The 25,722-nt window shown below is 39.5% G+C and overlaps 1 protein-coding gene across 5 annotated transcripts in view; it reads right to left on the reverse strand.

Annotated features, from left to right (window-relative positions):
* The window catches only part of LRBA (LPS responsive beige-like anchor protein), a 372,868-nt gene that overhangs the window by 165,323 nt on the left and 181,823 nt on the right, over positions 1–25,722 (reverse strand). For 3 of the 5 annotated variants that reach the window (XM_040699152.2, XM_040699153.2, XM_015276673.4), the window contains exons 38-40: positions 10,812–10,936; positions 3,912–4,058; positions 1,170–1,306 (exon numbers count right to left, since the gene is read on the reverse strand). In XM_040699152.2, coding sequence (XP_040555086.1) covers positions 1,170–1,306; positions 3,912–4,058; positions 10,812–10,936 — 409 coding nt within the window. Of the gene's footprint in view, positions 1–1,169; positions 1,307–3,911; positions 4,059–4,250; positions 4,306–10,645; positions 10,937–25,722 lie in introns of those variants that run through there. The other 2 variants (XM_040699154.2, XM_046941240.1) reach the window with 2 other exon arrangements.

The following is a 25,722-nucleotide window of genomic DNA, read 5'->3' on the forward strand; positions in this document are numbered from 1 at the left end:
TAGGCGTTTCCTACCGTTACGTATTTTAAAAAGCACCATGGAAAGAGGAAGTACAGCCAAATTTTAAGAGCTATTTCACACTTAGCGTAATTTCCAAAATGTTTCAGGGCCAGAAAAAAAAGTTCAATTCCATTCATGGCACAACGTAAAATCACTCTTTGAGCTACAGTTTTCTATGAGCGATGAGCTAGGAGGGTTGGAAAGCGTTCTTTACGAAACAAATTCTTTCCTTGATAGCATTCGATGATCCCGGCTTTCAGACCGTATTTAATACGGACGAGAGCCATTTACTCCACAGGAACTAAGACCCAAAGCAGTGCTTAACACACAGGGCGCTGCAGACAGATCAGCACAAACCCACTATGTCTTTTTTCCCCTTCACCAAGAAATTACCATCACGGTTAGTAATAGGCAGGTATTTTAAAGACCGGCAGACATCAGTGTGCCTAACACGGATACGAGAATATTTGCTAGTAACATGTCACCATTTCCAAACGCTGCGTAAAACATCCAGGTGTAACCTTATTAAGCTGATGTCAGAATATCCTGCCCTCGGAATTGGAATCTTACAGAAAGGTTTCTCATTTTAAACAAACTCCGGCCGTTAAGTAGCTCAGAGCAAGTAAAGTTTGTGAAAATTAACAACTCAGTTTGAGAATGTATTTTTAAGAGGGCAATTAAGTTTTCTACTTAGGCACCATAAATAGTAACAGGCCCTGTAAAATCTGTTATATGGTACGCTAACAATACAACGATGCTGAAGCACTGAAAGCTTAAGAGCACAGGAGGTTAGGCACGATGTTACGCCGGCGTTATGTGAAAAGAGGAAAGTAAAACAAAGCGTTTGGGCTAACGGGCTGGCTGGACTTTCCTGCGTTCACATAGGCCTGCGATTCAAGATGTCTTTATTTCAGATGCCTCCCTGGAGCTTTATTCGCAGCGAGCTAATTAACATTCAAGTAGGGTCGAATCGTGGGAGGGGGAGAACAGGGAGGAGAGGAGGTGTCGCTCAAGAGAAGTTCGCTAACGTACACGATACACGGTCAGTCGCAAACTTCCTAAAGCAGGAGCACTGAGGGCCAACAGAGGTAAAGGGAGTAGAATGAAGAATTAAAGGGCTCGGGTAATTTGTCATCATCTCTCAGAGCTCAGGGTCAATGATCTCTTACCTTCGGGTCGATTTTCTTAAAACTGGGATCTTCCTCATCCACCTCGAAGTAGAGCTCGGAAAGAGTGATGGACAGAGTGCCTTTCACCACCACCGAGGGTGCCACCAGCTGAGCTGGCGCGCTCAGGGCAACTGGACCTGCCAAAGAGTACGAACACCAACCACTGTCACAATTACTTGCTTTTCAAACCCAGAATACGATGATAAATAAAACAAAGATCTTAGCTCTTCCTTAAAAACCAAGAATCTTTTTATCCCAAAAGGGAACATATGCAATAGATTTACAGTTTCTCTGTTCTGCGCAAAGTTGAAGCCGCTACAATTGCAAACTGATGCATATATTATAGATGCCAGAGCTGGCTTTAGCATGGCAAGATATGGTTTTCACTCAGACACATTTTCTTTCTGAGAAACTTCAGCGGTTGCATTCCTTCTGTTCTATGCAATATAAGGAGTGCACGCACCAACACTTGAAATCTTACTGTCAGATGCGTTCTGTAGGTACTGGAGAGTTTCAATGGCTTTCTACAAAGATGAAGAAAGCAGTCAAGGCTCAAAGTTGTCTGACTGTGAAGTGTTCCCTCATGGATGACAGAAATCTATCGTCAAAGCTACAGAGCCTCACGGAGCCTACAGTAAAATGTTTTAAAGATGCTTTTGATTTCACATTAAATATTTTTCAAGGATTCCATACAGCGTTAGTGCAGCTCGGGGACTATGGGAGTAAACAGCTGGAGGGTTGGTTTCCAACTGAATGAATTTTTATTGGAATAATCGCATCTCCACAGGGCTTATCACAGGGACAAATCAGACGACCACTGAAAACAATAGGTTTGGCACAGACCTGGCAGTACGGGATCTGTTATAGAAACTAACACACACAGAAAGCAGACAGGGCTAGCTTTGTCATTCGGCTGATTATGAGGTAAGGAAATGAAGCTTCGCAGTTGCAGTATTAGCTGGCTTATATAAAACAGCTGAAGATATGAAAGTGACACGGACGATTTTGTTTTAATAAAGCATCTAAAAATGAGGTACACACGTTCAGGTAATCAATGTGAGAATAAGTGACAAAAAATTCAGATGAATTGTCATTTCCATCAATTGTTAGGAGGGTGATGGTCCTTAATCTCGCATCAATCTCAATGTGTGCCACTAGGACAAAAGAAGAGATGCTCTGCTGAGATCAGAGCAGCTTTGCCCTCTATTCCCAATGTACAAATACATTGTGTTTGCAGATGGGCATGAGATAGCTGCAGAACTGCCATGATTTCCCAAAGCTCACCCCCACAAATGGATGAAATAAGCAGCTATGTGTTCTTTTGCTGTCTCCCTTTGCCCTCTGTACATTAGCATGTAATCCAGAGGAGAAATAACATTTTTTCAATCACTCTCAGACATTCAATTACAGGGCAAGCAGACAGCTGCAGAAGCTGGGGCAGTCCAGGTCCTGTAGAAGACCCCTGACAATTTCCACTTCATTTCTAACCCACACCACTTTATTAGTGAGGATTACTTCTTAATCCTATTGCCATTGTCAAGATTATATAATTAAACTCCCCTTTCACCTCTATTACTGTATGAATGTATTACTAGAAGCAATGAATATATAATAAAAGAGAAGGAAACAGAGAAAGCTGTTGAGAAGAAAGCTCGTGGTATAAAGGAGGGAAAAAGAGATTCACATACATTAAAGGCTATTATTCTCCTGTTTCTTTCTTTTACTTCACCCTTCCTACCCAAGTTGGTTTTTTATAATTATTATGCTGTATTTTTAAATCTGTTTTTAAAAGTTAAAAAGAGTGCAAAGCGGTTCAGACAAGGGATGAACAAACTGACAATAAATAATCACTTCCAGTAAATTTCATTAAATTAGCACAATGTAGTCTCATCATATCAGGTTCTCAGGAAACCAGAATTATCCAAGAAACGTCATTTTTCTCTAAAGAAAATGAGCAAGGGGTACCAGTTGAGAAAGCAGAAGAACGCAGAGAAATTTGTACTGTTGAGTAATTCCATGCCCCTCAAATAACAATGAAGACACTCTGTTACCCCCAGTTCCCAAACCAAGGAAGTTACTATTTACATTCTGAACTGTACAGAATGGACTCATTCCATTTGGATTGCAACATCAGCAAAGGCTGCACGAAACTTGGTCAAATTCATCAAGTTCAAGGTACTTCAGTTGCTGAAGTACCGTTCTAATTTTTCTTCCAAGAAAAGCAAAGTCAAATATGGGTATGGTGGAGAAGGGACTCGAACTGGGGGGATGACCAGGGGCTTAAAGGATCCACTGATTGTATAGATCCGTCAAATGCAAGTGATTAATTCATATGCAAAATTTTATCAACTGAGGGGGAAAAAAAAATGGAAACTCTTAAAAGCCTTTAATTACAAACTTGCCTAATTGCCCACAGGGCCTTATGTTTTGAGGAGTGTAACAAGGTCAAAAATAAAGGAAGCTCTTGACTGAGTAGAGCTGCTTTTTCTAAAGAAGGTGTCCTAGAACACAGGCGTCTGCTCTGGAAGGCAGAAGGTTATAAAAAGCCGAGAAAGAAAATGCACAGTTCTCCTCAAGTAAATCCCCAGCATCAGATGTGTACAGAAAAACGTTGCTAACGATTCAGTTATGGGCAGGAACAACGTACGGGTGTGCATCGCCAAGTATTATTCACTGCAGAGCTGGTGAGATGAGAACTTAGACAGTAAGGAGGATGAAGAGAAATCAGATAGCTGCAGTTACCCGTTAGGTTCTCCACTTCTCTTTCCTCAATGAATGACGTGATATCGTCGTCGCCTTCTAAAAGAATCTCACTTTCTGAGTTCTGATTTCCTAAGGCTTGACTCTTGATAGACTGCTTTCCCTTAACAAGTATATCTTCGTCGGGAGCTGCAACGAGAAAGGCACAGCGCTCTGTCAGGTCTCAGAGACAAAGCAGTATAGCGTTGTGGTTTCTTGTACAAAAAATGAAAGTTCATAAAAGAAAACACAGTTTGGGACAACCTATGGGAAGTAGCTGCCTTAATCCCCTAATGTTAGGACACAACTAGTTTTAATCCTATTAAGCCTGCTCAAAATTACCCGCAGCTCTCCTCAGCGGCTGGCTGCGCCGCAAGCGTTGACGACAGCGCAGGGCAGCCTACAAGCGGCTCTTCCCCGCGATTCCCGTTCGCACGCCCACCGCCGACTCCCGGCCAGGCTCCGAGCCCCGCTCCGTCTCGGCGGCGGCGGCGAGCGGCGCCGCTTCCCCTCACGTCCCGGGAGGGCACCGGGCGGGGCGGCGGGACGGCTCCCCTCGCTTCCCCGGTAGGAGGGTGAGGAGGACGGCCGCGTGCACCTGCCCTCAGGAGGCGCGGAGACCGCCGGCGGGAACCTGCGCGTGCCGGCGGCGCCGCGAGGCAGGCGGGAACGGGCAGCTCGTGCCGCCGCCGCGCGCTCCGGGAGGAGCCGGGGCCCCTCAGAGCCACAGCCGTGCGCCGGGAGCGGCACCACCTCATCCGCGAGGGCCCTGCGGAGGTTTTGCTTTAGCTTACGAGCCCAGAGCAGCAGCAAAACAAAACCAAAAGCAACAGCAACAACAACGAAACGGAGACAAGAGCTCAATACACACGACCTAGCGCTTACTGTGGTAAAGGGGGGGAACAAGTAAATAAATAAGAAAAAAAAAAACCCACCAACACTTTTTCTCCCAACCCCCTCGTAGTTTAAAATGAGCACGCTATTTCCTGAATACACTGGGAATGCCCGTGGCACCGCGCCTTTGAAAACCCTGCACCGTGAGCAACTCGCTGCAACACATCGCTCACTGCTGCCTCGGGGCGCTGCCACGCAGGACGGGAGTTGTGCTGCTCGTTTGAAACCAAAATGTTACCGTGCAAACACTTCCAGCAGGAGGCAAGTCCCCAGTGGCGAGTTACACAGTTTAAATGAACTACATATATGCACATAAATTGCGAGTAATAGACTTTGCAATTAAGTGCAAAATAACAAAATAAAAACGTATTTCAAAAAACTAAAATATCCCAAGGAATGCCCCGCAGGACAGTTTCTCCTCAGGCCATCACTGCCACTCGTACGTAAGCAATGAGTAAAAAGTAAATCATCAAAAAGCCTTAACAGCATCGTACAAACCCGAGCTTTGCTTTCTTCTACAGCATACCCGTGTAAATAATGATAACTCCGATTCTGGAATTGTTCAGCGTGAGCTGAAACCCTTCTTGTCATGGAAATATGCAGCTGATGGTTAGAAGGGTTTTCCTGTAATTAACTCCCCCTGGAGGATTTGAAGTTAGCAGCAGTAAAATTACCGACAGAGAACTAACACACACCACATGCACTGGCACTGCGCGGCCCAGCAGCTTTCTGCTGAAGATCAAAAAAGTAAAACAGAACAAAACCATTCCGTGGATAAAATAGAGGAGAATCAGCTTTTTTTTTTTTTTTTTTTTCCTTTTTTCCCCTCCCCTTCTTCTTTTTTTCTTTTTAACGCTGGCAAAGGACACGCTTTGTTTCAGATCCCCATTCGCATTCTGGCCTCCTTCACTCTAAGATGCTATTTGGAACTTGCCTGCTACCTATTCTCACTTAATACTGAAGGCCAAAATCTGAGGTTAGTACCTCTAAGCTCAGCACAACTTGTGACACGTCCCGTTGCCCTACCATTAAGAAGAAGTGCAATCAGTATGGCAACTTCTAACGAAAGAGGATCAAGCAATACAAACACAAACTTCCTGCCTCACCTTCCCTCACCAAGATATTTCTTTCCCAAGCTATCTTAAAGCAATTCAAACACACACACGTTGCAGAACTGCCTTTTCCAAGAGGAGATTTTAGACGGAGGTTCTTTTGGTCCCTTTTTGTCAACTGCTTTCATTCTGTCATCTCTTCACACAGTTAGCTACCCATACTTCCTGACCTGCACAGTAGCATGCAGGACTGTGTACACGTGTAAGCACATGGTGGTGTGGCACAGGGCTGCACGCTGCATGCACTGATTGCTGCCAGGCAGCACACTGAGCCTGGCTCTGCTTGGTCTGCACCAGGCAGCCCCCAAGCACGGGGTCACACGGGTACCTGTGCAGAAACAGAATACAATCCACATCGATTCACCAACACTTTTGTCAACGGTTTACGGGCTGGTTCGGCCCAGTTGAAAAACCATGACAGCTTTGCAGATGAATGCACTTCTGTAGGCCGCAGTCCAGTTCTTTCTATATTTACCAACTAGAGATGCATGCCACCACACGGCATGTTTAGTTCTCACACAACACATTCGGTTCCCATACACGTGCAGGAGTGATGTCACGGCCCAGGTCCCAAACCCTGCTCAGCCATCTGCCAGGGCAGGCTGCTTCCTGCCAGACCTGTCCCTTTTTGGCATCACCGCACCTCCTGGCTCCAGCCCTGCAGACCTCCACTCATTCACTTGCACGTTTTCAAGATCAAGACCAAAAGGTACAGCCTATGTTGTGCACAGGAGGTGACAACCCGCTGGCAGCATGTTTACCTGGCACACTCATTCCTTTGGTACATTTCACTACTGCACTTCCACACAGTCTTTTCCAAACAGTCTAGGAAGGCCCACTCTCAAGGAGCTTATTGCAAATATATCTGCGTAGAGCTTGATTTGTTCCAGTTCCATCTCTGGAACAACTGGGTGTAAAAATAATCATTCAGCTCCCAACATTCATAGAAGGGCAGGTTGTTCTGAATCATTTGTCTACAACTTAAAGAAGAAATACAATTTTTAAAAGGTGTTAAAAAAATAAGGTATTGAGAAGCACCCTACAGAAGATAATTTACTACTACTGTTTGTATTTTTAATGTCTGGCAAATATATCAGGAAAAGCAATTACAGGAAAAGATGCATTAAAAAAAAATCCTCTCGCTTTGTTTTATCAGAGAAAAAGGCCTCCTAGAAGCTCCCCTAAGCTACTTAGCTTTATTTTTTTAAGAAAACATTACGAAAAGCAAGCACTTTCCCATCAGATTGTTAAAATAATATTTTTCAGACTTCTCTTCCATCCCTTGAGCTAAGGGAAAGACAACTGACCAGTCAAGTTCAATACTGTACACAATCAGTGCTCTGCACTTTCAGTCACAATGCTCCGAGGGCGGCTCCAGCTGCAACACGACTGCTTTCCAGCCCACCCCACCCCCGCCCAGTTCTTAAGAAATATGAATTAAAATAAAGAGACAAAATCACCCGTTAACAAGCCAGGTACTGCATTTTCAAGCAGATAAAGATTATCCTGCAAAATCATGTACTGGGAGTAGAAGGGGAGGGGGGGGGCGGGGGGGGGGGGTCAGACTCCAGCTAGGAGAGGCTTCAATTACTCATTTTTGCATGATGTTACCTTCCAGGAATAGAATTCTGTCTTTCACACCTATACAATTTGTAAATATTTTGGTTTTGTTTCTGAACAGTAAGTGGGAAGAGGAAACAGAGAAGAATTAACTCTTTCCATCCCAAAGCATCCTCACCTCTCTTTCCGCCACCCCCAGGTACGCTGCTAGACTGACTTTTATAAATTCCCATTTTGGAAAGATTTTTTTTTCCTTTGAAAAATTACCTAAAGCCTTTTCTTCCCCGAGGCAAGTTAATGTGAACTTGGGAATGGCAATTAAATTGTCAGAATTAAAAAATTTGTTTTTAACTAGAAGGTAGCCAGAAGTATAGTCATGGGGCTGGTATTGATTGTCTGAACAGAGAACATCAGTCTTCAGGTATTTATTCTGCCACCTCTGCACCAGAGGCTCTCCTTCAAATCAAATCAATCCCTAGAAAAGATTGGTTCTTGCTACTACGACGAACAACGAGGCTGCAACAGAGCTGATTGTTGTTGTTCTCTGTAGGTTTTACCAAACATTATCTAGGCTTCTGATTGTTTCCGAAGCTTTTTCACAGTTTCAAATTGTCATCTTTGCATGAGTGTGAGACACACAGCAATTTGGGACAGGGAATACATCTGATTTGATTTGCAAGACACCCAGCAGTTGCTAATGTGTACTTACCAGTGTACTAAAATCCATGCTACCAAGCATGCAATTGTACTTTGCCATTATTTATGCATTATTTTCCCTTTCGGCAAGATCCTCTATGTCCAATTTCAGGTATTAGTTTTGTTCTGTTTTCTTTTTAGAAAAGCTTTAAGAGGCAGTAGGGAACCTTTGATTCATCATTTTAAAATGCTTTTTCTTCAGAGACACATAAAAATTAATTGAAATAGAATAAGTAACGATAAATTATTGATAAGTAATCATAAAACATCAAAGAAAAGCCTGCTGCAAATTCTAAGGATATTCACATCCTGGAACCAGGACCTGAAAACCTGGTTATGAAAATCTGAAAACAATGCTATTTTCTGACCTGAAATTGGTTAATACCAAAAAATTGTAAGCACATTTTAGAAACAAATAGACCAAATGATTATTTAGGCTGACCCTTATGACAACTGTATCCTTTGACACACACACACACACACACACACACACACACACACACACACAACGCACACACATACCAACAACAGCAAAACCACTTTTGTATTTGTATACATTATATGTAACTTCTAGTTGAACTTCAGTTTCTACTTTGGTCATCTTACGCCTTGCCAGTGGAGAGTCTGAGAACAGGAGTGCTGCAAACCTATCTACACTCAGGCAGACAGTCTTTAGCTGTACTTTCAGAAATCACATAAGTAAGGTAAACTAGAAAATTCACTTGATATATAAATAAACAGAATGCCAAGAGACAACTAGGGTATTATGCAATTAAATTCAGAATAAAATAACATCAAGAAATTAAATATAACTGAACACTAATCAATGTCAAATGCTGAACAGAAGGAATGACAAAAAAAATTAGCCCTATTTCAATTACCATGGTTAGCTATCAGCTATGCTTTATCAGAGAGGGCTACCTCTATTCAGCTTTATTTTATATTGACAAAAATTGTACTCCTGTCAATTACAAACCAAGTATGAGTGATAGCCCTTGAAACATTGGCATGGATTAATGAAAATATCATGTCACTAGGAAAGATGAATAATTCTGTTAGTGTGCACTTATGTTTCATTCCTATGAAAAAATAAGTTACATAAATACAGGTAGGAGGTGTAAATATTTTGCAGTAAAAATAAGAATTATTTTTCAATGTTTTGTTAAACAATATAAATATTAAACAGGAACGCATGAGGAGAATACTTCAAACTGTGTCAAGACCGATTTAATCTAAACTACACAATTTTTAAAGGGGGCAGTTCTTTATCCAGTGGCATTAAACAGAAAGAAATCTCATGTCATTAAAGTCCACGGCACAGAAACAACAAACAGTATTAAGAACAACAAGCCCCAAAGCAAAAAGTGGGTTAATTAATTCTACATCTTGTTCCTCTTTCTATAGAGAATGATGTAGGTCTCTATGAACATCGCTTTTAGATCACTTTATTGACTATTCTCTGTATGGTCATTTATTTTAAAGGACTGATGTCACATTTGGCATTATATCAGCTGACATATTGTAGACATTTTCTTCCAGAAATGGCTCTTTAAGGCTGAGTGCAAGAGGTTAAGATGCCTGATAGAAACTAACTTTATGACAGCAATGTTCTTCTATGCCCATACAACAGTCTTAATAATTCTAAATTAGCATGAAGTGAATGTCTACATGTATAATATGTGTGTATGTAAATATTTGCTGTAGTTCACAGACTAAAAAAGAAAAATACTACTTACATTTAAATGACTCTAATTAGTGATGTGCATTCAAGGGGAAGGGTACTGTTTTAATTGTAATCCAATTATTTTTAAATATAATAAATATTTTTCTTCATTGGATCACGAAGACAAACATTCTAGACTAAAACCCAAAGTTCACTAGCTTTGGATTTTTATCTTTTGGATTTTTAGAGTTCCGAAAGCGAGTGCTGCATTCATTTTGTAAATGCATTCCTATAGACCAGATAGCAGCACGTAGCTGAGTGATCACCAATAGTAAAATGAGGGAAAAAAACCTGTTAAAAATGTGATCTGTTTTGAAAATCACCAGACAGGAGTCATCAGTACCATTTACTGTTTGAACAATACTTTATGTTCTGGCATTTGTTACTATTTCTTCCGTATCAAATTCTTACAGAAATCCTTGAGGATTTAAATACACACAAGGTCTGAATAACATTTAGCTCTAGAAGTGTTATTTTTGTTTTCATCTGTCTGTAAGGATAGGCAGATACAAGCTAAGGCTAACTGAAATACCCGCTGCGAATCTCTGACTATTGTCTTTTGAAGTTGCTGTGTCATAAACAGGTAATTTACCACAAGAATGTGTGTCCACGGAGTAATGGCAAAATGACATGCCCTTCTGCTGTACTTAGTAAGAACTGCATTTGTAATCACCGTATGCAAAGCGTGCACAACGAGCCATCTCTCAGCTAAGATGTAATGAGGGTGCTTAACAAATACCAGCATCACTTACAGTAAGCAACGGTCAGTTCATCTGCGTACGGAGCAGGTCCAAAACGTGGTGACAAACCTTTTGGCATTTGGGACAATTTTACAGCACCTTCTAGGAAGGAAGGTCTAACCTTCCCTCCAGGTACTGTAACCTGCTGCTATTGGTGAGAAGCAGTTTTTACACTGACCATGTTCTCCGGCTGCTTTTAGTGTCGCTTCAGGATGTGTCGATCCGAGGGGGTTACGCACAAATCGTCGCCGGCGCCGCAAGTCATCTTCCCAGTAGTCAAGGCGCCAGAACTCACGAGGACGACTACAATGAAACAGAGGAGCCACATATGTTAGCAATTATCAAACAGCATGGTAGCACTGAATTTCTGCATAAAGCTCTCCTTGTTTGCGCTGCCTTTTTTTTTCTTCTTTTTTAACCTCCCCCCTTTCTGCAATCTTTTACTTAGGTATGTCCTTGAAAATAACAATATCACCTTCCAGTCTAAGGAACTCCTTTCCCTTTTTTCTTGGAAGGTGAAATGAGCACTAAATACATCATTTTGAAATGAATTGCTGACAGTGTGATCAGTTTCCCCACACTCTAGTGGCATGTGCTCCGATTTCAGCCTCATTTCAGCCTCAGCAGGGCACCTTTCTCAGTGACTGCATTTATAAACCAGAATAGGGAAAAGGCTATTATAAATATGGTATAGCATTACCTATATTAATCAAAGTCTGTCCCCCTTCATTTTTCTTCCTAATTTGTGCCTTTTTGCACAAGGTCAGTAAATCATACCACGAATTCTTGGTCCAGAAAGTGTTAACTTTAATGAATACCTCAGTTACATGGTTATGTATGTGATAATAAAATATTACTCTGTTTAGATGTGCAGGAATTTAATTAAAATAATCTCTTAAAATATTCATTACATTTAGCCCCTGAGGCTTAGAACAACACAAGAAAATGCATTTCTTTTCCATTTACTGTTTTTAAATAAACCATTCCAGAAGAGTGAAATAGCAATCTATTTCCAAGCAAATCAGATTGGATTTCTGCTTTATGTAGTTGTGTTTTTACATTTAATTAAAAACTACATGTTATGATGTGTAATAATTGCTATACTGAAGGCATACTTTTAAAAAATTACATCTAGAAAAGGTTATATCAAATTCATTATTTTCCACTGTATGCTCCAAATATATGTAGATCTTTTTAATATGGTCATATATAAGTGCCAGTTACTATCTCGTTAGATGATCATGACCGAACGCCATTGTAAAACAATATTTTAGCCTAGAAAACATACAAAAAAAACCCCCGCGATTTCAGAAATAGCAAAATAAACAAACAGAAAACGCCCGACACACCGAATAGGCATGATAGGTTTATATCCTGAAAACCTGTATGCTCAAGTTATAAAATACTGGCTTTGTTTGGTAACGTAACTAGTACTAAAACAATAACTGGCAATGTACATATATTCCATCCCTGGGCCGGGAGCTAATAGAAAGTATAGCTGTCAACACTGACAAATGAATAGCCATAACTAATTTACAGATCCCAATGTTAAAAATACCCAATATCTATATTCTTAGTTTTGAGATCTAAAGGCAGAAATTAGTTTTATTTAACGTACACCCAGATTTCAAGCACACATAGCAACAAAAGCCACAACCATTTGCACGGCCCTCCTTTTAAGCACAATTCATAGATATTAAAAAGCTGACAAAATAATCCTATATAAAAAAAAAAAAAAAAGGAGTCTATCTCTACATCTAGCTTTGTTAGATGTGTGCCTTTTCCTAACATCATGGAAAATGCAGTGCTATTCTTCATCATCCTGATTTCCAAATTTCAGAAAAAATAAGTGTTTGCAACAAATATCTCAACATCTTATATTTGCACTTTGTGTGTTACAATCATGCTGCAATTTGAGCGCTTTGATTATAAAATCTACTGGTTTTGGAATAATTAACCAAACAAAGCAGCATAAAACACAGGAAGATTCAAAGCTCGATTAATAACTTAAAATTCTCCTTTAGTGATTATAGAAAAAAGGCAGAACGCAGCTGGCTATGTGCATGCCTTTGATAGTCGGAGAGCATGGATAGGCACTTCATCATTCTGCCTACCTACATTTATCTGTTAAAATTATTATCAAATATCAGCCAGGATGCAGTCGTGAATCACAGACTGCTCCTCGTCTTCAGGGGAATGATACAATGAGGGTCTATTCATCAGTATGGCAATCGGCACAAGTAATTAGTTCCCTAGACTGAGATCTCCTACAAAGCTTATTTCAGTCAGCACCACAAACATATGACAATGAAAAGCTAATGGAAGCTGCTAAAATTTGTTAACCTCTTATGCCATCAATCCTTCTGGTATTCTGTGCCACAGTATTATGCAAAGATGGTAAATTATTAATTTGTCATTCATCTATCTTTCTACAGTTTTGATAGAATTAAGTGTTGTCATTCTTCTGGATAATCATTTAAATTATACTATATTACAATGCTATGTTAAAATTATTAGAAAAATAGGAAACTATGATCAAAATATTATCCTGAAACATAATATATCTTTAGCCCCACAGCTTTATTTTCCATTCACCATTTGAAATTTACGTAGGACTCCTTGCTCTTCACCAGTTCAACGACTATTCACATTTAACAACATACCAACTATTCAACTGCATATCTGGGTATCTATAACTATTGGAAACCACTGTGTGATGAGGAGAAAAAAATGTTCTTTTTACACATAGACAAATACCCAAGAAAAAAAAATGGTACAGCCAAAAGTCAACACCTATTGTCTAATTCTTAAAAATGAGCCATGTCTAAGAGCAGCTACTGGGACAAATGTGCATTAGTATCAGTGTAAGTCAGTAAACCAGAACAACTCACTCACAGGTATGACCAGCAGACTGCTCCAGCCCTATCCCCAAACAGGAATGCTGTAACGTGCCCTCTTTACACCTCTACAGCCAGGGGGAGACAGACGTAAATACTGCTCTGTATTGGCTACAGTTTGCTAGCTGAAAGACAGAAGCATAATGAAGCAAAGTGCCAAGTAACTGGATTTTGAGAACAGTCCAGTGCTGTTAACTAAGGGGTGGGTTTTTTTGTTGTTTGTTTTAACAACAGAAGCTTCTGGCCCTGCAGTAAGGGCTGCCATATGGACTAAAGGTGCTATATGGACTGGATCAATGAACATAAGTACTCAATTAGTGTAAGTGCAAGAGCAACGTTCCTCAGGGGACTGGGGATTTATGAATTATAAATCGTATGATTTGCATGGATTTGTCAGGGGCCTCACTAACATGATACACAGTAATTGGTGGCTCCTTAGTAACAATATTGAATGAATACTCTCATATTAAATGTCTTATTCAAATAGAAATACCATTACATTGCTTTCTTCTCAAATAGTTCTCAAAAATTGCCAGCTGTGTGCTCAGATTTGAGATAAAACTTTCTTCTCAACTCCCATTTAGCTAAGTAGATAGTTAAAATTGTACAGATTAGATGAAATACTCAGTGGTAAATACAAATCTTATAACAGGATTTTGAGCATATAATGTAAAGGAAAAGGATGCTTCACTGTTGTCAAAGGGGAAAAGTTTACATGCCAACATATCTTAATTCCAAGAACAAGAAGATCGGGAAACCTATTTTCTTTACCATTTTCAAAGATTAACCCAATTGGAAATAAAGCATACCAACTGACCTGCTAGCTTTATTACAGTATTACAAGAAATGTAGTTTAGGCTTGAGAATAACCTTGAGGTCCTCATATCCTAAAGGAGATTTAAATTGAATCTAAGCAGTACAAGCACAGAGCAATGAGAGGATCACGCAATTGTTGAAGAATTATTTCTTGTAATGTTTTATGCATTGTACATTTCAAGATATTCTGTTATCCTTACGTCCACAGGAAATCAGTCAGTGTGCCAGTGTGGATATAAAAAGTATTCTGCAAGGTGGGGAAAAGTACAAAAACAGTAAACCTACACAAGCAACAGTTTGAGAGGTCTTGGGGCTGTGATTGGGCCAACAGCTAATCAAGAATAGATTTTAGCACACCAAAGAAGCACCCGAGCAGACCTTCATATTAGTAAAGAATTAAATAAAAGGAGCACAAGAAAGAGAAACAAAGAAAAGGAGAGAAATGTGAAAGCAGCACAACTTTACAGAAAGTTTACCCATAGAGGCAGAGATTAAAACTAAATTTTTAAAGAGAAATAGTTCTTGCTCTGGTATATGGCAATTATTTCCATTAAGTGCAGATATAAAACATTAGCCAATGTGAATTTTGTAATGCTAGAAATTATTTCATGGATGCACTCAGAAGCCAAGGCTATTACCAGGCCACAGAATGAGAACACAGATGGTAATCATGCAGCAAGTGTAGCACCTCATTCACATGTCCTAAATCCACATGAAGACACCGAGATACGTTTCCATATGAGAGACTTTTCGTTGGAACTCTAACTGTAGAGTCAGGCAGGTAAGTCAGTCTGCAAACCCAATCAATCCTTCGGCGCTCCAGTAAGGCCACCACAGGGCAATCAGTCAGCAATGCCAATTTCAGAGGGGTAACACAGAGATCTGAGCTAAATTGGTTTCATAGACAACCCAACACAGACTGGCAACACTGCTTATCCATCAGAGGCAACATTACAGATTTGGAAAGAAAAAACATTCTGAAATTTCCTCTAACCACATGCCTGCCAAAGCTTCTGGTTTTAAGTGATTCAAATCTTTGGTCGCCATGGCTCACCAAATAGCTCATGCAAATATCAGGTGCTACTTCTAAATTAAGTAGGAATGGTAAATATGAATGCCCCATTTTTAAGAAACAAAAATGCTGGATTATTTTAATTCTGGTCAGTGACATTTCTTACTCTACATGTAGGTAGTTTCATCTTTCATGTGAAACACTTCATGAGCTCAAGGCGGACATTTGCTTCTAGATATGTAAAAAAAAATTCCAACAAAAGCAATAGGTATTCACATTCAACTGTCAATGCAAAGATAAAAGTGATGAAGTTCTAGAAAGAATTGCAGAAATCTCGAAAGAATACTGCTAGCGGACTGTAAGGCATCAAAAGCAACGTAGCTGCATTGATATACCTGCTTTATCTTGCACACAGAAATCCACTGCATTTTCATGCAGCTGCACGTCTAGAATATTAAACTCAAATCTCCTGTATTTTGCCTTTCAAAATACAATGCAACACATCTTTTTCCAACTGACTTGACAAAATGTAATCTCAGAAATCAAGTAAAACATTTTCTGAAACCCTTCACTGCTCTCTTAATAAGCTTTCACAAATCATGATTTAAAAAAAAAAAAGTTACACCACAGTACATTAATAAATTTAGATGCATGTCTAAGTATGATTCTGAAGAATTTTTTTGTGTACAAACGTCATTAACAGTTTGTAATGCGATCAAAAATGTCTAACATTTCAGAAAACAGAACACTGAGGTACAAAGTAGTAAAGCATGGCCCTGAAGACGTAGCTTGACAAGAAAGTTCTCAGCAACAGCATCAGATTTAGCATCTCACCCAGGAACCCCACAAACCGTTGTCTTTGCTGCCACCCAGTAAAACTAATTAGAGAATAAAACTTAACCAATGCAGTAGGATAAAGGACTGCTTTACAGTAAATCAGGTACAGGATCTGATTCACAGCATTGCCTGCATGAGCAAAGCACACAGGAAAAGGTTTGGTTAGTATTTAGTCAGTTGCCACTAAAATGTTTTTTGGCCAGCTATACTCTATCTTACTTGTGTATTCCATAGCACTTTGCTGATAATGTATCCACTTCAGAATATTAGAGATTAATTAACTCCTGACAAATGCCTTGAGATCCTTGGAAATACTACCAACATTACCTATATTTTCTTCAATGGCAAAACCAGTGAAAGATGATCACATTCACACAAACACTGGTGGGGCTCTGCCATAAACTCAATCACGGTAACAATATATGATTATTAAGTTTGAATGTTTTCATTCTGTTTTACAATTTGTGGTCTGTTTACATTGCAGCTTAGCCAGCAACTAAAAATGAGGCAAAGAAAGGCACAGGTGAGGCGAAGGAAAGAACGAAGAAGAGGATGACTTGTGGGTCCCCTTCCAACCCAGGAGATTCTAGGATTGAGAATGTACTTAATACCAAGAAAGACATACCATATGCAGCACGGCAGAGTCTGTGCCTTCTCATGGTATCTCCATTTTTCTCCAACACAGACATTTATATTCAGTAGTTTCAGGAGAAAGATTTCCGCAAATAGAAGTAATCAGATCCCTTAAGCAAAAGACATCATGCATAGGGCAGGCTCTTAAGCCCTACCACAGTCACTGCTGTAGTGACAGCAACTGGTCACAACAAAAGGCCAAGACCAGTGAGTAAAATTCTCCTGATGTAATATTGATTATGCATAATATTAATGCAACCTATTAGATTAGCATAGTCTACTTGCTTCTCCTAACTCCTCTCCAAGACAGCATTTGACTCTAAGAAGGATTTTCCAAAAGGTCTCTTGCCTTCATCTGTAATTCACTGTTACCAAAAGGTGTGGGTTTTTTTTCCTCAGAGTTTTCAGGAGAGGAAGTAGTGCCATTCTTTTGCACGTCTTTCAGAAGAAATAGATGCACAAAGTAGGGTGTGAGCTTCAGGCAGAATGTTTGCATGGAATGAGCACAGAGCTGTTACTCTGGGGACCTCTGTAAGGTCTGTAAGAGACCATGGTACAGTTTAAACCTTATGTGCTTCCACTGTAAAGAAAAAAAAAATGGAGATGTCAGCAAGGGAAGCATGTCCTACTAGATGTTTCGTGTTATTTTCACATATAAACAGAACAGTACAAACAGCACAGATCTGTAATTCCAAGATTTGCATTTTAAAAATTGGTACAAATGCGGTTTGAGGGCTTTAATACGGTAAATAGTCATGATATTATCTCTGTCTGAGCCATCCATTAGACAATGCAGTCACAGCTCCCTGTCCAGGCCTCCCTACTTCTGTCCTTTGAATTACACCCCAATTCCACTCCCCTGTAACTAGCGTATGCAAAACAAAAGGAGAGGAACAATGCCAATTTCAGATATCACAGAGGCTTTCTTCTGCATTGACAAGCCTTGAACCTCACATTTTAAAAGCAAAATAGAAAGGAATATTAACAATAACTGTTTCAGTCCTTCACAGATTATAAAGCACCATGTCAGGGTAAAGACAAGCCCACCTTTAAGGTGTCGCTGCTCTAGGTGATGGTGTTTTTAACTTCCAGTTTAAAAACAGCTCTGTTTATGTATGAGTTTATGTATGCTCTTCTTTGATCTTTATTAACCCCTTGGTGTCTTCTCACAGCTGCAGCTCTTTTGGAGGCAACATTCTTTGAAGTGCTGGCATTCCTGTGCACGCTGATACTTCAAAGAGGGCCCAGTTAAATACATGATACAGCACCAATCATGTGCGCTGCGACCACTATCTTATCTTAGGCTCACCTTATTTTGATCACTAAAATAAAGCTACACTTTTAAAGACAGTCATCTTGCAACGCTGTTCAATTCTGCTGGTACTTCTATCAAGATTAATTATTAATTAACTGAAAACTACTCTATCTCTCTCTAAGTACTAAGTTAGCATCAAACCTTCCTGTTGGCTTTGAGTAAGGTTAGTTCAAACATTATTCAGGCATGGAAGAAAGAACGCACCACAAATCTGCAAACAAATGCTTTGACTCAGATGCTCAAAGGTCTTTCCAGATCTCTCACATCCTACACCGGATTGTAGTCAGCAAGTTTTCATTTGTTTTTCAAAACAACTTGAGTTCATACAGATCCCACAGACTGCTATTCATATTACAAATAACTATCATATGTTCCAAAAGAAGGCACGCACAATTGTATTGCTTTTATTTTTCGATGCTTTTCTGATAATGCAGAAATTTAGTCTGCAGTAACTAGCATCCCATCCTTACAAAAAATGAACAATAGAGCATAATGATATGGGTTGGATTATATATTTATATATGGTAAAGCAGCGAGATACACTTCCTTCACCATTTCTATCGGCTCTGATGCTTTCACCACAAGCACATAGACAGAAAGGATCTATATCTTCACACACAAATAATTCTCCACAGAACATATGATGATTCTGTAACGTACACTGAAATTTTATAACCCAGATTAATCCTTTCCAGTAGCTTGTAATTTCAGATGACAACTCTTGACCGTGTCTGTATACACAGATCAACTTTTCACCAAAACATTTCATTTGTAAATTGTTCTGAACCCAAAAGTACTAAGCACATGAATTAAAGCATTTTCTAAAAATCTTAGCGTAAACTGGCCCCAAACTTTTCAGCTACACTGCCATTACTTCTAGAAGAAACAGGATGAAATCATATTCCCACATATCTGCACTTTTAAGAGCTGTGGCTAACCTACATCCTTTTCTTTTATGGCTTTCTTAACAGCTGGATACTTCTCTTGCTTCTGTAAAATTGCAACAGTGCACCCCTCCAATTCAGCAATTACTTTTCTGTTGTATGCTCTTGTAACACAAGTTCAAATTATTATTTTTTAAGGGTCCTATGCCATAAAAGTCTAAACTAATCATATTATCCTTCCCAAAACTTTGCTCTTTTTTTTTTCCAAATTAATATAGTAACTAAAGTAATGCTGCAATTCAACATACATGAAAGAGAGGAATAGAAAAGATGACAAGTGACTTAAGTACAAGATCTATAGCATTCCAGTCCAGAATGAACCTATGTGAGTTCTGTTAAAGATCACCTTTCCTCAAATCAGCCTGCCAAAATATTTTCCATTCAGGAAAGAGCAACATTTTGGTCCCTGTGATTGGAATGATACTCTCCAAATTATGAGAGATAAAGCAACCTTGGCCTGCTTACACATAGCATTTATGTTTGTTGGTTCTTTTTAACCTGGAATAAGAAAGAAAAGAAAGTTGTCTCTGTAGTCTTTAAATGACAAGATATATATACTTTATTTCATGGACAAAATTTGAGTGCATCTTGGGAGATAGGAAATTCCCCCTTTAAGCTCTTGCTTAATCACTAATTAATTTGAACACACTTGCCACTCTGCTTTGAAGTATACTGGGGGCAACAGGTAACTCTCTGAAGTCCGCCGCATGTTTAACAACTGTTAAAACAATATCTTTGAAAAAGTGTTATCAGTTTAGATTGCAGGTTAGGACAGTAAGATCCTACAGACCATCCAACTTCAAAACTTCCACGCATTTCTTCAACTTTCTTTATAGGAATGATGATATAATTAAAATCAAAGCTTGCGTAATTTCAAAAGCAAACAAATAAAAACAACAACAAAAGAAAGCACGGGCATTCCAGCATGATTTCAAGGCTAACACATCTGTCAAAGCTTTAATTCAGGATTTAAAAACCCGAGGCAGGCAGGAATCTGGGAAATGACTTCATCCGGTGATGATTGCAGGAACATATGTAAGAAAGATCTCAAGTAACTGCAAACATTGTATCGCTCTGAGAGACAGGAAACAGTAAGTACAAGCCAGCAAGACCACTAGGAGCACACTGAGTAAGACTCCTGTTGGCATAATACCATGGCCTGAACAGGAAGCAACAACAGGAACAAAAACCCTTACAAACATTTAACTTATTAAATATGCTTCTCATTTGAAAGTCTTGCAAAAGGTGTCTAAAAATAAAAACACACCACCAAATTATTATTGTTCAGGGCACACAGAACACACGGTATTTAGCCGAGGTTTAAATGAAGGAAAGAGTAACTTGAAAAAACACCTTATCTTCTGTTAGAGTGTTGTCCCATTGTAAATGGTCAATGATGTGAAAGGTTGGCAGTTAGCATGCATGGCAAGGAGACAAGCTCTAAGCTGCTATCGCACACCACCAGCAAGGGAAGGTGCTGCCCACGAGCAGCAACCATGAGAACTAGGCAAGAAACTGCACCTATGCTCTACCATTGAGAGTGGAGAAGCAGTGTTAGGGGATGGCAGTCCAGCCAGGTGAGACAAGTGTTCACGAGATTGGGAGCTGATGTGCTTATCTTCTGTTTGGAACTTCTGTTTGGAAACATGGAAGCATGTATCTGGGGTAAATGTCAAGAGGTAGAAAGGCACTCTGTAGCCAGTTTTTCTGCTCGGCTGTCATCCAGCATTTAGATAATTAAAGTATTACTTCATTTGTGATCTCTGAGTTCTAATTTGACGCTGCCTAAATATCTGCAGCTTTAATCTCCCACGCTACTGAAGTTAGCCATGACCTACTGATGGCCAAGGGTCAGAAAGGCTCTGAAGCCAGTAACGAGCTCCTTCCAAAAATCACAGTTATCCCATAGTTCTATTAACAAATGGCAAGTGCAGAAGACATCCTCAGTAATGTTAGGAGTGTTGCTAAAGGGCTACTTGCAGAAAAGCACCTATCCTTACTTTACACTCAAAACTAAAAATGTTAGCATTTTAATCTACCATTCAGGAACAGTCCTGGTAACAAAGGTTGTTAGAGCTTAGACGCAACAAAACAGGGAATGTTTCCTACTTCATTTCAGTGAACTTAAAATAAGCACACTAACCCCCACCCCTTTGTCAGCATCCATAGAGACGTGCTAAAAGACAATGCAATTCTTTCTTCAGTGATGTTATTACCTCTCCTGACAAGGTTTCCAACTTTTCTCTCTCCAGCCAGCTACTTTTATTTGCTTTTAAGACAAATATACCAGCCTTCTGCACAACCAGGGTTAAAGTCAAATGCCAAAAAAAAAAGAAACCAAAAAAAACCAGAGCATTCTCAACACAAAGTGGTTCTTCTCAACACAGCACCTCATCATGGAGAAGGATGTACACAGCTGTCATTCACAACTGGAAAAAAAAGCCCTGTGCACCAAACAATCCCTGCCCCTTAAGATGACTGAGCCATTTCCCTATCAAAGGGGAGAATGGAGCAATGTGGGGTAACACAATGGAGTGCATCCAACCACATCACTGCAGCAGCACCCCAAACAGTTTGAGGCTGCCTGTCCCTCCCCCCCAAAGCAGGGACGTGATGGCACCTGTAGGGTAGCCCTGAAATGGCTGCATCTTTTCTCACCAAAAGGCTAGCCTCAAATTCTGCATCCAAAATGTCAGTGGTAGCTTAAGTAAGAGTAAGAATAAACTGACCATCTGTGACTTCTCCCTTAATACTCAGCCAGTTCCCGGCTGTTTCCAGCTCAGGGAAGGTACTGAGCCTTACGTGACTTTTCTACTACCACTCTCTTCTTCCTTCTAACGCGCCTCTCCTCCAAGTACTCACCCAGAACAGAGAAACAGACTTCAAACAAATGCAAGTATCAGTGGCCTCAACCCTCAGGGTCAGAGTACAGATATGTGGAAGAATTACTACTGTGAAAAACAGCACACTGGGACTGCGCTAATTTCTTTTATAATAATGTCATTTAGGCTTCAAAGTAAAGAGTTTTAAGTGGCCTGGGGAAACCTTAGTTTCTAGACTACATAATTCTACTTGCATGTATAAATGAAGTACCTGTACAGTATATGATATTGTTAGCCTTTATGCAAAACAACTGAAGAGAGCAATCCTTTACGTATTAAAGAAAACCCTAACAAAACTGTAGATTCCATATTTAAAATCCAGGATGTAAACATGAGAGCAGAGCTCTTCAGTGCCATACAATTCTCCATATTATTATTATTATTATTTAGAGTTGTTAATTCTTGACTTAGGTAAATTCTCCAGAGAATATTATTTTTATTTAAAACCATATTGCTGTTAAATTATCGTGCATATATTTAGAAGCATAATTTAGGCATACTGCATCACAATGCATTTTTTCTTCCTTGAACATGATCATCTTCCCACATGCATAAACTATATGTATAATTATCTGTAAAGCCACATCTTTCTCCATTATTCACCTTCAGAAATAATCGTGTATCATGTTAAACTAAGCTAATTTCTCATTTCAAGAGCTTAAGAAGAAAAATTAAAAGAGCTCAAACATTTTGATACAGTAATATAACACAACTTTTCCAAGAAACCTTGTTCACAGAGCTTGTTACCTTCACCACTGAATTTGTTTGTCTCCCCTGAGGAGGAAACGGAAAAATAAAATAAAAAATTATGAACAAACCAGTTTGCTTTTTTGAAGCTATTTATGAATTTTAGTTCAGATTGTTTCAAACACTGAACGTGCACTAGTACAACATTTTTCAACTAAAAATTAAAAATACAGTAAAGAAAACAATGGCAAAAGGACTCAAAATCTGATCTTTTGCTACAGCTTCTCAAGGTCACCAGGATTCATTTTCAGTATCACGCACCATTAACATTTACTTTGTTGTACCAGTCACTAAGAGGGATAGAGAATATGGCTTTCACAAGAGGGATGGCTTTCATCTGGACTTTCACCCTCTTTATAGGGAATAACTTTGCTAAACTTTGGAAATGAAATACATGTGTGAAGCGATAGGGGAAAGCAGCAAATCACAGCAATAGCTAAGGATTACTTACCAAACTATATGATAGAAATAACCAATCTTTGATACTAATCGCTGCAAGATGGTATTTTCCTCCCTCCCCCCCCCCCCCAAAAAAAAAATTCCAGTGAGGGAAGGAGCCAGAAAGAGCAGAGACAGCCTGACAATTATCACAGAGAGATTACAACACGCCATGGGATTTGGGGTTAAAAGAACTTAACACATTAACAAACACAATAGGGTTTTTTTTTTTGCTGAATTTATTCTGTGACATAGACTGCATGGCTTTTGAGTGCTTGATAAGAGGTAAGTTTGGACGTAATTCTGATTGCCCAAAGTTGTAAGGTATTACTTTATCTTTACTAAATTTTAAGCACTTGGAATAAAATTTTGTAACTCAAAATTAGCTGTGTTCTGAGAATTTTAATTCTTCTATATGGAAGCTAGTGCCCAAAGTATTTATTGTATTGTTTCTGTACAAAGCTGCCAAATGAAGCCATGGCGATGGCCACATTTGCCATCACAGTTTGCATGCAACCAGTAGATGCCTGCTAATAGCAAAACGCCTTTGAAGATGCTGCCCATTCTTTCCATGATTCTTTCCAGGTACCCCCATATCACAGGCCAAGACTGTGACTTTGTGTGCATAAAACTCACAGAGACTCACAGTCTTAGTTCACATCCATGACAAATACACATATTTCCACAGATCAACTAAGCAAAATTTCAGAATATTGTCTTTGGAAAAAAAACAGTCTTAAGCTTTCTCTGAAGAGGCTACTCTAGACAGATTGAGATGCACTGGGACAAATACCTTTCAGTTGTCTTTCTACAGTGTTCTCTACATTCATTGCAACATAAGCAGCACAAAGGAGGACATTATTTCATCCAAATAGAGAACAGACGAAGTGCCTTTGTTGTTGAGGCAATAAGGAAAGCATCTAGATGTAGAATCCACTGAAGATAAAAACGTGAGAGATGAGAAGCCACAGGGAGGGATTACGCTGACATGATCTGCTAGTGATCAAGAAGAGAAAAGAGAACAGAGTTGGGAATCAGTAGGAGAAAAGGTAGAGTAGAAAGGGGATGGCATTAATCCAGGTTTGCCTAGGACAAAAACTTGGGGAAGGCAAATGGGAAATCTGTCGTAGCATGAATGGTGACAGAAACTGCAGGCAGACAACAGCATAAACTGGAGGTACAGAGAAGGTGAGAGGCAGAGGAAGGAGAATGAGAGAGAGTATTTCTTCATCTAATTAAGGACTGCACCATGGTACACACAAGTAGTGGGGCTTATTAGGACATTAAAGGTGATTCTTATGATATTGCTACCTAAAACAGGACCCAATCTTAATACTACCCTACGTTATCAGCCTGGTGCTCATTCAGGGATTTTCAGAAGAGGGGATATGAAGCATAGCATACATCTAATATATACTGGTACCACTTCCAAAACTTCTCTATCATGAAGTAACCTCGCAGTTGCTCAATAAAACAGCAAAGATTTCAATCCTGCAAGTCATTTTTCATAACAAATGTCTCAACCGCCTTATCATTTCCCCCATAAAACTGAGAAGAATAAATACCTCTCCAATCTAGAATCACATCTTAGCATCCTCAGCAGGAGTAGCAACAGCATCATGAAAGTTATCAAATGAATCCATCCAAAACTGTCAACATTTTAATGATGTTAAGATTCTTTAGGTGACAACAGGTGACACTGCGCCTGTTCATGTTTTAATCATGAGCTTGCCAACATGCTCCGGCACATAATGAAGTAAGGCAAAGCTGGAAAACATGCTCAAGAACACATAGTGCAGAAATGGCCAAATGCTTTAAAATGACAATGAGGGTCATACAGCACATTAGTATAAAACTTGAAAAAAAAAAAAAAAAAAAAAAGCTCCTGCTTCCCAGTTTTGATAAAGCCTCTCTTTCAGCTGTTCCTTAAATGAAAATCTCTCAAATACTTATAAATAAGGTTTGCTCTGAAAGTAATGCCTCCTATTTTATTGCGCTAGCAAAGACGTGTCACTGAATTCCTCCATGCAGAAAAAAATGGCACCCACTGCCATTCACTGATGCTTGCTGAATATTTATGGAGACGAAAAAGTGGATGTGAGCACAGTGAGGCAGCGGGTGGTGACAGTGGGTCATCTCTGCTGGTGCAGATTTTTACGAGCACAGCATGCAGGCTCTTGTTCATCACTGGTGAAAATGCTAATGGCAGTGACTATGTTGAAAAAGAGTGTTTTGTAGCTGAAAATTTGTTCTACAAAACAGTGTTATTGTGCTCTTTGCATCTATTGCAGTTTCCATAAAAATAAATAGGAGGCATTACTTTCGGAATGACCTATGTATAAGGAAGCATCAAGGACTAATAAACACTAAAGTTGGAAAATACATTTTCCTTATTCTTTACAAGCTTAGGATCAAAAAAGATTGCCTTACTAAGGTAGAGGGAGTACTCATGGAAACAGTTTGCTGTGCTCATAATTTCAATAATGCTATTTCAGTAATCAAACTTTAATGTTGTTATTTAGAACCAGAGGTCATAAGAGATGCATAATAAAACCCACAGGTACAAAT

This window comes from Gallus gallus, chromosome 4, assembly GCF_016699485.2.
Source record: "Gallus gallus isolate bGalGal1 chromosome 4, bGalGal1.mat.broiler.GRCg7b, whole genome shotgun sequence".
Taxonomy (NCBI): domain Eukaryota; kingdom Metazoa; phylum Chordata; class Aves; order Galliformes; family Phasianidae; genus Gallus; species Gallus gallus.